We start from the raw sequence: 13070 nt of genomic DNA, 5'->3' as shown, positions 1-13070 counted from the left end.
CTGGACTCGAACCGCTGTTGCTCAGAGCTCAAACTCTTGAGCGAGCTCTTAACCAACTGAGCCACTCGGCCGGCCCTCCAGCTATATGGTTTATAAGAGCTGCAACTCAAAGCTGTAGAAGTGGTTGAATAGAAAAGAATATGAAAGCATACCATGGTAATACTAATCAGAAGAAGATTGGCTTAACTATGTTAATATCGCTAGAGATAGAGGGCTACTACTACTTTCATAATGGTAAAAGAATTTACCAGCTCGATAGGACAGTCCTAATCTTATATCCACCTAATTTTATAGCCTTAAATATATATAAAACAAAAATTGAAAGGATTACAAGAAAAATTCACTGTTATAGTGGAAGATTTTAACATAGCCTTAGTATTTTATCAAGCAGAAAAAAATTAGTATGGGCATGGTATATCCAATAGAACTTTTTGAGATAATGGAAGTATTCTCTCTGCACTGCTCAGTATAGTAGCCACAAGCTACATGTAGCTATTGAGCACTTCATATGTAGCTAGTATGACTCAGGAACTGAATTTTTAATTTAATTTTAATTAATTTAATTTTAATTAATTTTAAACAGCTACATGTTTCTAGTGGCTGGACAGCACATATATAAAGGATATGGTCAATTTTCTTCACATATATCCCACATATATAATTTCTATGTATAGAGAGATTAGTGAAAAAAGAGAGAAGACCAAAAAAAAAAATCTGTTAGAAAAGAAAGTTGCGGCAGTTGGTGCTGACTGGACCGGGATCTTAGGTAGGGCTGTTGAACAGAACATCACCATGTGCTCTCTCCATGTTGCATGGGATTGCTCGGGGGAGCCCAGCCCCTGCCTGCCTGCCTGCCTATAACCTGCCCCACTTGACATGGAGTGGAGCAGGGACAGGGTGTCCCTGCCAAACCCTCATTTAGTTGCAGATTCATGAGCAAAATAGATGTTTTCGTAAGCCATTAAATTTTAGGATCCTTTATTATACAGCAACTGGTGATTGAAACAGGTACCTTGGGAATATGTTTATGTATCTAAAGATATTAAGAATACTTTTAAAAAGGAGTGTGTATTATGTGTATGGATTGAAACATTTTGTCCTAAAGATGTCACTTATCAAATTTATCTATGAATTCAACACAGTTCCAGATAAAATCTCTAAGGATATTTTTGTGAAACCTTTTAAGTTTGTAAGATATCAACAGTCCCAAAATTTTCAGTATACACCTATAAAACAAGGAGGTGGGGCTTGCCTTACCAGATATCAATTGTTATCAAAAAGTTATGGTCATTAAGATGATAATATTGATAAGTAATAGAAAAATTGACCCATAGAACAGATTAGAGATGCTAGAAACAGACTGTAAGAAAACTGAATTTATGCCAGAGAGAGCATGGTAGGTCAGTAGGTAAATGATGGATTTTTCATTATTTAATGTTAGATTTGTTGATTTCCCATATGAAAATTGAGCCTTGCACCGTACACAAATATCAGTTCTCATTGAGGTAAATATGTAAATGTGAAAGTCAAAACTATAAAGTATTTAGAAGATAGTATTGTGGAATATACATTTTTTTTCCCACCTGACATGCAAGTTCAAACCATAAAAGAATTAATACTGATAAAACTCAACTACATTAAAGTTAAGAACTTTTTATCAAATGATAATAAAGAGAGTAAAAAAATGGGGCCCAAATAAGGAGAAGATGTTTGCAACATGTCATATAGCTGATAAAGATTAGTGTCCAGAGCTTACAGAGAAACCCTGTGAGACGGTCAGGACGAGTCAGATAACCCAAAAGCTAAATGGGTAAGACTTCAGCAGGCAGCTCACTGAAGGGGAAACGTGAATGGCCGATAAACACATATTTGTTCTTAGTGTCTTGGTTTGTGTCCTCATGGTGGTGAGAGAAGCAGCCCTGAATAAAATGTGTCACCTAAAAGGATATGAAACTTTGGGAGGTTAGGACTGAAATCTGAGCACGCAGTGGGACGAAGCAGGTAAGAGGACAGCTTCGGGAAGACATCCCAAGTGTTGGTTTTAGTCATTTTGAGCTTCCGCCATAGTGATTTTCCTACTGTCAAGGGCAGACCATAAAAATGAGAAGCATAAGAAAAATGTCAGAGGACTTAGATCATTTCAGTGAACATTCACTAAGGATTTAGTAGGTATGATTCACTTACACTAACTGCTGGGGTGTAAAAATGAATGAGTCTTGTAGGTCCTGCTAGGGAAGGAACTTTGTCTTTATTGTAAGGAGACGCTGAAAGAGTTTCAGCAAGGGTGACAAGATCAACTGTGAAGTCTTGGCAGGAATGTGGAGCCAAGTGGATGTAAATTATATCATTTATCATAATAAAATGTTACAAATAACCCAAAATATCAACTAGAAAGAAATTGATTTTAAAAATGAATACCGACAGAGAAAAGTCTTAGAGAATATGCTGTGTGTGAAAAGCAGGTAACAAAATGTATGTACAATATGATTTCAATTTTGTTGGGAAAGAATTTAGTTAAAAGATTAAAAAAACATAGGAAAAACACGAAAATGCTAACAGCTTACTCTGGATGGTGGTAGTGTACATAATCTTTCCTCCCTCCATCCCTTCCTAGTTCTCAGTTTTTAAAATTATTATTACAATGTGTGTGTGTAACTTGCAGTATCAGAATACAAAAGAACATACTTTTTAAATTAAAAAAAAACAGTAGAAGCTAGGTACTAGCTCTGAGCGTTCCTGGACCCACTGGGCCCATTGCTTTCTTTACTGGATGTTTGGAAATGACACTGACTGTGACCCTGTGTCTGGTTCTTCAGCACAGGAGGAAGCGCCGCTCCACACCTCTGGCTTCTTCCACACTGCCCCCACAAGCGACAGAGAAAAGCTCCTATTTGCAGACAACGGAGCTCTCACTCTGGACAGTGGTGGCCGCCATTCAAGCTGTGGAGAAGAAGATGGAGTCCCAGGCTGCCCGGCTGCAGAGCCTGGAGGGGCGGACGGGAACAGCCGAGAAGAAGCTGGCCGACTGCGAGAAGACGACCTTGGAGTTCGGGAACCAGCTGGAGGGCAAGTGGGCCGTGCTGGGGACCCTGCTGCAGGAGTACGGGCTGCTGCAGAGGCGGCTGGAGAACATGGAGAACCTGCTGAGGAACAGGAACTTCTGGGTCCTGCGGCTGCCCCCGGGCAGCAAGGGGGAGGCCCCCAAGGTATCCTGTTATTTAAGATTCTAAATTGCTGACTTTTCCTTCAGCGCTGTAACTAGAGGCACTCATTGTGTGACATTTGTGATTTCAGATGTCCCGGTCGCTTGAAGATGATGGAGTCTGTTTTCCAGAGCAGGAGGGGGACAATCTGGAGGACTGGCAGAAGGAGCTGTACAGGAATGTGATGAAGAGCAACTATGAGACCCTGGTCTCTCTGAGTGAGTAGCGGCTTCCTCCCCAGAATTCTCTCAGACATCCTACAATTCCTGGCCAGTAGCTTGTGACCCAGACCACACCTGGATTCTGGTTGATTTTGGGTCCTCTGTTGACCTGCGCTGGCTTGAGAAATGGGTCAGGTGACTCCTCAATTTGTGGAGACTTTTGGGAAGGCCATAGTGCATGTCTTCTCTGTGGTCACGTGGTCAGATCTTGATAACATTTACTAACAGATAAGATGCCATCGCATGCGTTATGGTGTAACATGATTAGGGGTCCTCATGCTGTTTTTAATACTTAAATACTTAAGATTCTCTAATAAGAAACCCTTTGTTGCCTGGGATGAGACAAGACAGCATAAGCTAAGAATTTTCCTTGACATTTGGCTGGAATTACAGCCAGTCGTGGTCTCAACAGTGTTTATTTTGTGTTGATTAGAAATGCTGCTTAATAGAGTCACATCTTTATATGCAAAATATTAGCTATTACAATATAGGTGCATTTTGTTTGGTAAACAATATCTTTTAAAACTTAGGTCCATGGAGGATTGTCAAGAAAGTCATTACGGGGTGACCGGTTAGCTCAGTTGGTTAGAACATGGTGCTGCTAACACCAAGGTTGCTGGTTCAATCCCTGTCATGGGCCACTGTGAGCTGCGCCCTCCTCAAAAGAGTCAACCATGCCATTGTAGCATGAAAGCAATGCGTGACCAATGACCATGGCTGTTCCCCAAGAAATTTTTTTTTAAAACACACAAAAGAAGGCCAGTGTGACTGGAGCAGAGCGGAGTGGGAGGAAAGTAGCAGACGGTCAGAGAGGTGGCTGGGTCATGCGTTCTGTTGGTGGCTTTTTCCTGGCCGTCACGCGGGTGCAGAGATTATTGTGCCTGCTTTATCTCACAGTGTTTCAGCATAGATGAAATCAGAAACCCTGAAAGGAAGCAACACTTGACACCATGGATGTGTGAAGAGATGGTAGTGTTGGGGACAAGCGTGGTGGGCTCCTGAGCCTGACCGCCTGAGCCACAAGTCACACATGAATAGATTGTTTGAGTGAGCCTTAATTTTCTAATTTTTCCAAGCTGCTGGGGGAAATTCACAAGAACAGTACTTTGAATCTTTGGAAGTTTTAATACTGACTCCTTGACATTGGGTCACCTTGTTCATTGGCAAATGACCAGTACGCAGTGAGTTTTTACTCTCTCCTGGGCTCACACTGTCCCATTTCCAACACAGAGGTCCTTGGCGAGCCAGAAGGGGAAGCGGAGTTGGGTACAGAGATGCTGGGTGACTTGGAGGAGGAAGGCCCTGGTGGTGTCCACCCAGGTGAGTGACTCTAGAATTAGAATATTCCAGCCCCCTCCCCACTCCCTGCAACCTATGGCAAGCTTTTCCACTGCTAAACTGCCAAACACTGATTATCAGTAACCTCATTTGGCATTTATTTATTTTAGACTCCTCTATGATTACCATTAGTTCACCTGTTACATGTATGTCTTAAGTCGTGTGGGCGCCTTGAGGTTCATGGCCATATCAGACTTCTTCGTGCCCTGCAGATAGACTGCGTAATAGGCTTTAGTCAAAACCCACTGGGGACTGAGAGAGAATAGGGTTGGTCACAGCTTCAGGACTGAGGCTGACTGGGTGAGGGGCAGAAACGCATTTGGAAGCCAGGTAATTTGGGGAGAATATGTGGGAAGAACAGTTGGATACATGAATTTTTAAATATGTATTGGGTAGTCGGGAAAGTCATGACGTATTTTTCTGTTTTTCAATGCAAAAATGCGGCATGACTTTCCCAACGACCCAGTAGGTTTAGTTTTTTATTTTAATCTTTGACATTTATTATTTTAACAGTCTCTTACATTAGTTGTTACAGTATATTGAACTATTTTTCCCAGAGGTTGAATACAGATTTGAGGATAAGCTTGGAGAACTATCATTTATAACATTGTTCTAGAAGAATAATATATTCAGATTTCCAGCCAACATGTCTGTACCTGCAGATAGGTTTAGTTTTTCAGGTCTTGGACCCAATCAGTCTCATCCACCTCCAAATTGTCCTAATTCCCTTGATCATGGCGTACTTTGATTTGAGCCCTTCAGAAATTCATAGATGTTTGTTTAGCTCCGAAGATATCAAAGGTGTTAGAATGTGACCTGTTTTGTTGGTTTTCTTGGTTTTGGCAGCAGAAGGGGCCGTGCTCAAGCAGGAGCTACAGTACCCGCAGGAAGGCTCTGCGGGTCTCCCAGGAGAGTTCTCGGGCATTGCTGAAGAGCACGCGTTCCTGAGCCCAGAGCAGACTGAGCTCTGGGACGGTCAGGGCGGTTCTGTCCTCTTGGAATCGGGGCCCGGAGACAATAATGTAGAGGAGCCCGTTGAAGGCAGCAGAGACCCTAGCAGTGGCAGAACTCTGGGTTGCCCCCCAAAGCAGAAATCTAGTAGGCAGGTGCAACTGGGTCAGGAATGTGGGCAGGGCCTGAAGCTGAAAAGGAACACTTCCGGCCCCTACGAATGTGCTGAGTGCGAGATCAGCTTCCGCTCTAAGCAGCAGCTGGCCACACATCTGCGGACCCACTCTGGGTGGGAGTCTTCCACAGCCTCAGAGCCAGAAGAGAGCCTTCGGCCCAGGCCACGGCTGAAGCCCCAGTCCAAGAAGGCAAAGCTGCATCAGTGTGAGGTGTGCATGAGGAGTTTCAGCTGCAGGGTCAGCCTGGTGACCCACCAGCGCTGCCACTTGCAAGAGGGGCCCAGTGGTGGCCACTGTGTCCAGGAGAGGTTCTCGCCCAACAGCCTGGTTGCCCTGCCCGGCCACATCCCCTGGAGGAAAAGCCGGAGTTCCCTCATCTGTGGTTACTGTGGAAAGAGCTTCAGCCACCCGTCCGACCTGGTGCGACACCAGCGCATCCACACGGGCGAGCGGCCATACAGCTGCACCGAGTGTGAGAAGAGCTTCGTGCAGAAACAGCATCTCCTGCAGCACCAGAAAATCCACCAGCGCGAGCGGGGCGGCCCGGCTCTGGGGCCCGGGAGGCCTGGCGGCCTGCTCTAAGGGTGCCAGCCCTCGCCTGTGCGGGGACCCGGGGCTGGCATAGTCCCCCGAAGGACACTGCGCAGTCGGGAACTGGCTTCCTCCTGAGGGGAGTTGCTCTTACTTGCCTTCCCTTGACTAAGCAGCAGGCCGAGCCCCGGGGCGTCCTCAGAACTGTGTGGAAGCGGGGGGCCGGGGCCAGGCCTCTCCCTGCTGTCTGTACCCTGCTGCTGAGTTTGCCGTGACCTTGGCACCTTCAAGTCTCCAGTGTCCCGCCCGCACTGAAATTCGTGGGCTGGGGCTGGCTGTCTGACCCCGCAGGGACTGGTGGCTGGTTTGAGGGCCTGTCCCAGCGCTTCAGGTCTCCCCACGGGGTGGAGTCGGGCCAAAGGAGTGAGCAGGCGTGTGGGCGAGCTCTGGGAAGCATAACCCTCTTAGTTCCTCTTTTGTAGTCGCTTTGTTAATAACAAGTAGAAGAAATAATTTAAATGAAGCACTCGCCCTGCTCTGAAGAACCTTTTGGAATTAGGTTTTAGTTGATTTTTTTAAAAAATACAGTCTGACACTTGTTTTTTTTTTAATTTCCAGAGTTGTAGAAGTTGTTCCTAACCTGGGGACTGGGCCTACCCTCTAGGAGGGAATCGTTTCTGGGCTCTTTTAGCCCACCCACACTTATGTAGGCCAGAGATCGGGGCACAGTGTGGCTCCCTCTCGGATGGGCTCACCGAGTGAAAAGGACCTAGAGGAAGAGAGCAGTGGGGGCAGCCCCTAAAGCCCCTGTCGAAAATGAAGAGTCCAGTGAAGGAGCTGAGAGAACATAGAGCCTTCCTTCTCGGAGTTCGGAGTTCGGGCTCCTCGCCATAGCCCGTTCTTCCCTCCCCTCCATCCCAGTCCTGGCTGGCTTCTGCAGCCTCACAGGGTAGGCGACTCCTTTATTACTTAAGGTTGCTCAGCTTGTACCAGTGGTTGTTTGAGTTTTTTCCTCTTATAGCAGTTGTTCCTTCCTTGAGGCTCAGATGGCACACTTCCCAAATTAGTCCTGGGGTGACTGTCCCGGAGATGATGGCGGAAAAGCACACAGGTGCTTGTCTCAGGAGTGTCGAATGCCTGCCCCGCTTTTTGGGGATTTGGGAGTGGGCTTCTGGGTCCTATGGGAGTGTCCCCTTGGATGACTTGCAGTTGCCTAGAATAAAACTTGCTACTAGAAAAAAAAGTGCTCATGTTGGATGTGTTTCTCCATTTGTCAAGAATACCCTCCTGGGGCCAGCATAGAGGAGGTTCCTGGCCTGGAGCAGTGACAGAGGCCTGATGTAAACCTTAGACAGATGACAAGGGAGCGTATATGGAACCCTGTTTGTCGCGGTCAGGGGCTGCTGACAGCTGAGTGTCAGTTGTTGGAAGGTGGGGGGTAAAGAAGGCAGGTACAACCTGATGGGTTTACCTGGGAGCACTGGGTAGCAGTTAGGAATTTGGCTTAGATGTACAATATGTGTAGCCACATGGGTCAATCTTATACATGCATTGCTGAGTGGAAAATGAAAGAAGTTGAATGAGATCTATAAGTACCATGTATTTAAATTAAAAATGCACGTACACAAAACAGATCACTTTGTAAGAACACATAGAAACAAAAAGTTAAACATTGAAGGCATTACAGTTGCCCATGGGAGGAGTGAGTGCGATATGGGGGGAAAAGGAAGAAATAAAATGGATAGATAGAAATAAGCTCGGGTCACTGTAAGATACAGGATTATCTTGGCGTAGAGCCTGAACGTGGAGGGGAGTTGTCCCAGGACAGGCAGCAGGCAAGATACTCAGCTTCACCGAATGTAGGAAAAGCTGGAACGTCTCCGAAGTCCCGTCTACAGCCTGCTACCCCCAGCTTCTGCATCACAGACACCCCTGTATCCCATCCTTGATTACTGTCACCTCCCAGTTCTTTGTGAGTCTGTTAATGTGACCAGCCTTTGTCTTGCATTGTGGGGAGCAGAGCAAAGCGCAAGGTAGGGCTCCATTTCTCCAGCACAGCTGGGTTCTTCCTGAGGCAGGGACATAATTGTATGAAACGATGGGACTAGTGTAAGAATGGCTAATATTTGCTGAGCACTCGTGCTAGATAACTATTTTAAGTTCTTTACATAAAAGTGAGTTTAATCCTCACACGACCCTGTGGGGTTGGTATGATTACTACCCCCTTTTACACACGAGATGGAAGAAGCCTGAAGAAGCAGCAGGCAGGGGTGGCTGGGAACCCAGGCTGTCTTGCTTCAGAGCCCACACACTTGACCATGGACCCTGTTGCTTCTGGTTGCCCACAGTTACGTACCTGGTGTCCGGGTTGGATTCTCAATCCTTGTTACTCAGTAACCTAACTGGTCTCCTGCCCCAGCAGCATTTGCATTCCCTAGGAGCTTGGTAGAAATGCAGACTCACACCCACTGAATGCGAATCTGCATTTTAACAAGGTCTCTAGGTCATTCTCTGCACACATAGGCACTGCCTTGAGTGGTACAAAAAATTGGCTTCTAGCCTGTTTCAACTGTCCTTCACTGAAAGCCTGCTTTACTAGATACTGAGAAGAAAACAGGAAATGGAACTGATGAACAGGGATGATCAAATTAGATTTAAATCTACATGCAGGGAAGAATTTAATGTCAAACATTAGTGACTGACTAATCTGTCCTATCTTTTAACTGTTCCTACAGGTAAGGTCCTAATTGTCACCCACCTGAGCTACTCAATAACCTAACTTGTCACCTACCCCTAGTCAAATCCTACTAGAGTTATTGTCCCAGAACACACATTGGACACGGGCTTTCCTCAAAATTTTGCGATGCACATGACTGGCTACTGACAAAGTGTGCTTTTTAGTGTAGAGCTCAAAGAGTTCCACCATCTAACCTACTCTTGAGTTTCTTTACTCCACTCTGTAAAATATCTAAGCTGCTGCCATCCCAAGCTTCCTGTTATTTGGTGCTTAAGCCATACTTTCCTACTTCCACATTTAGCTCATTCTTTCACTTCCCAGGAATGCCCTTCCTGTGAACCAAATACTGTTTATTTTTCACTGTTGAGTTCATAACCCCTTTCTGTGAAAGCTTCCCTCTTCCATTTGTTTTATTCAACAGATAACGTATTGAGCACCTATTATCCAGGCACTGTTTTAAACACCTGGGGATACATCAGTGTACACAACAAAGCTCTTTGCCCTAGTTGAGTTGATGTTCTGTCGAAATCCCTTTTCTTCCCATACTGCATATTTGCACAGCCCTTTCCTGGGCTGGCACAATGTTCCATTCTGCCTTAGAATTTGTTCACTCACAAATACGAGCGGCCTCTATGTGCAAAGTCTACAGAGAGATCTTGCTATTGTGCTTACAGTCTGTCAGGGAATCTAATGAAAGGCAGAAAGCTATATATACTAGGTGAGGCTGAAAGTCTAAGAACTCGGAGAACAATTATATTTAGTTGTGGGACATTGGGGAAGGCTTTATGGGAGGTGATTTTTTTTTTTAAGATTTTTATTGGGGAATTGGGGGATGGGAACAGCGCTGGGGAATTGGGGGAAGGGGAACAGGACAAGTTGCTGTCGTTTTGTTCTTCAGTCTAGTTGTGGAGGACGTTGCTTTACTGGCCCAAGCTGGCACCATCATTGCGCTCTTCCCAGGCAAGGCAGATTAGTCGCTGGCTTCTGGACGGCCGCTCACTGCAGCTGCTGGCCGCTCATGCTGGCTGCTGGCTACACACGGTAGCCCATGGCAACCCACTGCCACAGGGGCTGCAGCTCACGCCGTCGCCGGCGACTCACGGCAGCCCAGCTCCAGGTTGAGCTGTTGTTCAGCATCTTAGCTGCGGAGGGCAGTGTCACTGGTCCTCATATGTGGGATCCGAACCGGGACCCTCTGGCGTCCCAAGCCAGTTCTTAACCATCGCGCCACTTGGCCGGCCCGGGAGGTGATTTTTGAACTGGACCTTTAAGGATAGGAAGAGGACGTTCTAAATAGAGCGACGTGACCCAAATAGGAGACATTATGGGGCATGTACAAATAAATGCCAATTCATTTCATTTGGCTGGAGGGTGGGGTGTGAGAAGAGGAGTAGTGGGGAGCGCGGTTAGAAACAGGTTGGGGTCAGGCTAAGGAGTTTGGGTTTTATTGAGTTAGTAATGAGGAGCTGAGAGTTTTGAGCAAAAACTGATTCTAGCTGTGGTTTGGGAATATCAAGAGTTACATTATGCTTTTTTGTTTGTTTGTTTGTTTGGGGTGTGGCATATGTTACAAGGTTTTTTAGGGAGACCAAGAGCTAATGAGGACGTGACTGGGCACAGCTGCAGTGGAAAGAGAGCAACAGACAAGGAGAGAAGGACAAGACCACCAAGGTAGAGTCAAGAGGACATGATGCTTTTTGAAGGCAGGGACCATGTCTTAATCATATACCAACTCCACAGCTTCCAGCCCAGGGTCTTTGCACATAGGCGCTCACCACCCGCTTATTGAATGAACCGGTATGAAGGGGAATTCACAGAATAGGGAACACACTGTTGTCTGATCCTGGGATGGCTTCGTGGAGGAATGGGGACTTGGTTGTACTTCCTGTGTCCTTCTACTAATACTTCCCCTCCTAAGCTTTATAACTGTGGGTGGGTCCGCTTTAAAAAGTGATACCTTCTCCAAGTGAGATGCACCCCTCGAATTTGGGGCAAGATTAGGAAGTGCTACTTTAAGGTAACAAGAGGTCAAATCAATAAATGGCATTGTTAGTTGTGGAAATCCTTGTTGAAGTAACCCAACCTAACCATTTGCAAATGAGTACTGAAGGCATTAAGGGGACCCCTAGTGCTGAACAGAAGAAAGATTCATTTGATGTAAACCCTGAGAAGGAATTTATCTGCTGAGATGGACTCCCCATGGTCAATCGAGGGCCCAAAATTTTTAAATAATAGGAGCCTAGTAGCCATTTGCTGACGGGGGCTCCTGCAGTCTTCTGTATACCAGGAAGAACCTCAGCCTGAACTCGCTCTACTTCCCGCTGTCTGGGGAAACCCTGGTTTCAGCTTTCTATCAGCAGACTGAGACCTGCCCTGTCCAATCAGAACTGCACAATTTTGATACCTCATTTACAGAAAATGGACCTAATTGAGAATTTAGGTGGCAACTTTCGCTATTGTTTCGGTGGAACACAATTTGGGTTGTTACCTGAGTCTGTGTCTTCAGGGCTGCAGCTCCTTTTTGCTCAAATAAATACCCTTTATTAAAATTAATTTTGGTTTACACTAGGAGCTCATCAGGAGTCGGTCAGACTAATATATTTAGTATTAGAAAGCCCTGAAAAATGGTGATCCTGTAAGAGCGAATGCCCAATGCAAACAGAAGAGTCTGGGGACTTGTTGGACAAAGGCTATAAAGATGAATGGGAAATGCAGAAAAGATAGAAAATAAGACTTGAACTGCATAGACCACATTTTTCTTTATATTCAGTGATTAACTCTGGTTCCAGAGTAAGGCTCTTGGATTATAAATGAGGAAATGGGTCCTAGATTCATAGTGGTTTACTCAAAATGCCTCAGGGCCTGAATTAGTGATGCATTTACTCTTGGAGGCCCAGCCTGAACCAAAGCTTTGAAGATCCCAGGTGGTCGCTGAAGTGCAAGTGAAGACTGGGTGTGGCATAGAGAGCATCCAAGGGCTCTGCAAAGGATGCCTGTGCAGGGTACCTGCTCGGAAGGGGGCCGCAGGGCAGGAGGAGGAGACCCAGGGTTCCCAAAGGGTTTGAGGGGGAGAAGGGAGGGGTTTTTGTTGTTCTTTTTTTTTTTTTAATGAAATAAATATTTCCTGAGGTCTTCCCATTTGTTCTGGAAAACCAAGCAATGAGTTTAAAAACCTTTATCACCCCACCTCTACCCCGTTTTTCCTGGGCATAATATACTAAAACTAATCGTCACTGGGTCCATTAGAGGTGTTAAAACGGTAAATCTACATACACTTGAGATTCCCCTGCAATGACTGTTCCTTTACCCCCCAAATAGGGGGAAGCTCCCAAAGTTTCAAAATGAGCATTTCCCTCATTAGCTCCCTGGCCTAATTAATTCCCTGGTGTGGGACGCTGGGGTCCCTAAGCCCCAGCACCCTGGAGAGGGTTAGGGGCCCGAGCCGGGCCCATTGGGCTGCGCCTGCGCGTGGCCGCGCCCGCCAGTGCCAGGCCTGAGGGTCGCCCTCGCCCGACGGCAGCCTGGCTGGCGGGGCCCGCGGCGCGTCCGCCCCTCCGCATCTACTCCGCAGCCCAGGCGAGGGTGGGTGGCCGGGCGCCCCCGGGCGGCTCCCGCGGCCGCCGTGGCGGAAGGCCGCGGGCCGCGGGCGTGCGGTCCTTCGGGCTGCAGGGGGCGCTGTGCGCGCCCTTGGGCCGGGCCGCGAGCGCAGCTCTTGTTTAAAGGGCCGGTGGGGCACGTGGCTCGGACGCAGCTCGCGGCCGCCGGGCAGGAACTCCGAGGCTGGGCGGCTCCGCTCCGCCGCCACCGCCGCCGTCGCCAGCGCGCCGCACCAACCCCGACAGGCCGGCCCGAGCTGAACAGCCGGACGCGGGCAGCCATGGCCGAGGCGGCGCCAGCCCGGGTAAGCGCCCTG

The 13070-nt window shown here is 47.1% G+C and overlaps 2 protein-coding genes across 6 annotated transcripts in view; both read left to right on the top strand.

Moving 5' to 3' along the window:
- ZNF212 (zinc finger protein 212) overlaps positions 1 to 10778 on the top strand; it is a 37175-nt gene extending 26397 nt beyond the window's left edge. For 2 of the 5 annotated variants that reach the window (XM_019634656.1, XM_019634654.1), the window contains exons 3-5: positions 3295 to 3421; positions 4655 to 4744; positions 5609 to 7657. In XM_019634656.1, the coding sequence (XP_019490201.1) occupies positions 3295 to 3421; positions 4655 to 4744; positions 5609 to 6471 (1080 nt within the window). In that variant the 3' untranslated portion in view covers positions 6472 to 7657. Of the gene's footprint in view, positions 1 to 2816; positions 3207 to 3294; positions 3422 to 4654; positions 4745 to 5608; positions 7658 to 10731 lie in introns of those variants that run through there. The other 3 variants (XR_002122963.1, XM_019634653.1, XM_019634652.1) reach the window with 3 other exon arrangements.
- Positions 10779 to 12905: 2127 nt separating this feature from the next.
- Positions 12906 to 13070, top strand: part of ZNF783 (zinc finger protein 783) — a 12685-nt gene continuing 12520 nt past the window's right edge. The window contains exon 1 of the mRNA XM_019634651.1: positions 12906 to 13058. Coding sequence (XP_019490196.1) covers positions 13035 to 13058 — 24 coding nt within the window. The 5' untranslated portion in view covers positions 12906 to 13034. The remainder of the gene's footprint in view (positions 13059 to 13070) is intronic.

Source organism: Hipposideros armiger, unplaced genomic scaffold (assembly GCF_001890085.2).
Source record: "Hipposideros armiger isolate ML-2016 unplaced genomic scaffold, ASM189008v1 scaffold_1790, whole genome shotgun sequence".
Classification (NCBI taxonomy): Eukaryota; Metazoa; Chordata; class Mammalia; order Chiroptera; family Hipposideridae; genus Hipposideros; species Hipposideros armiger.
Note: the sequence above shows the minus strand (reverse complement) of the source record. Positions and strands in the feature narration are given on the sequence as shown.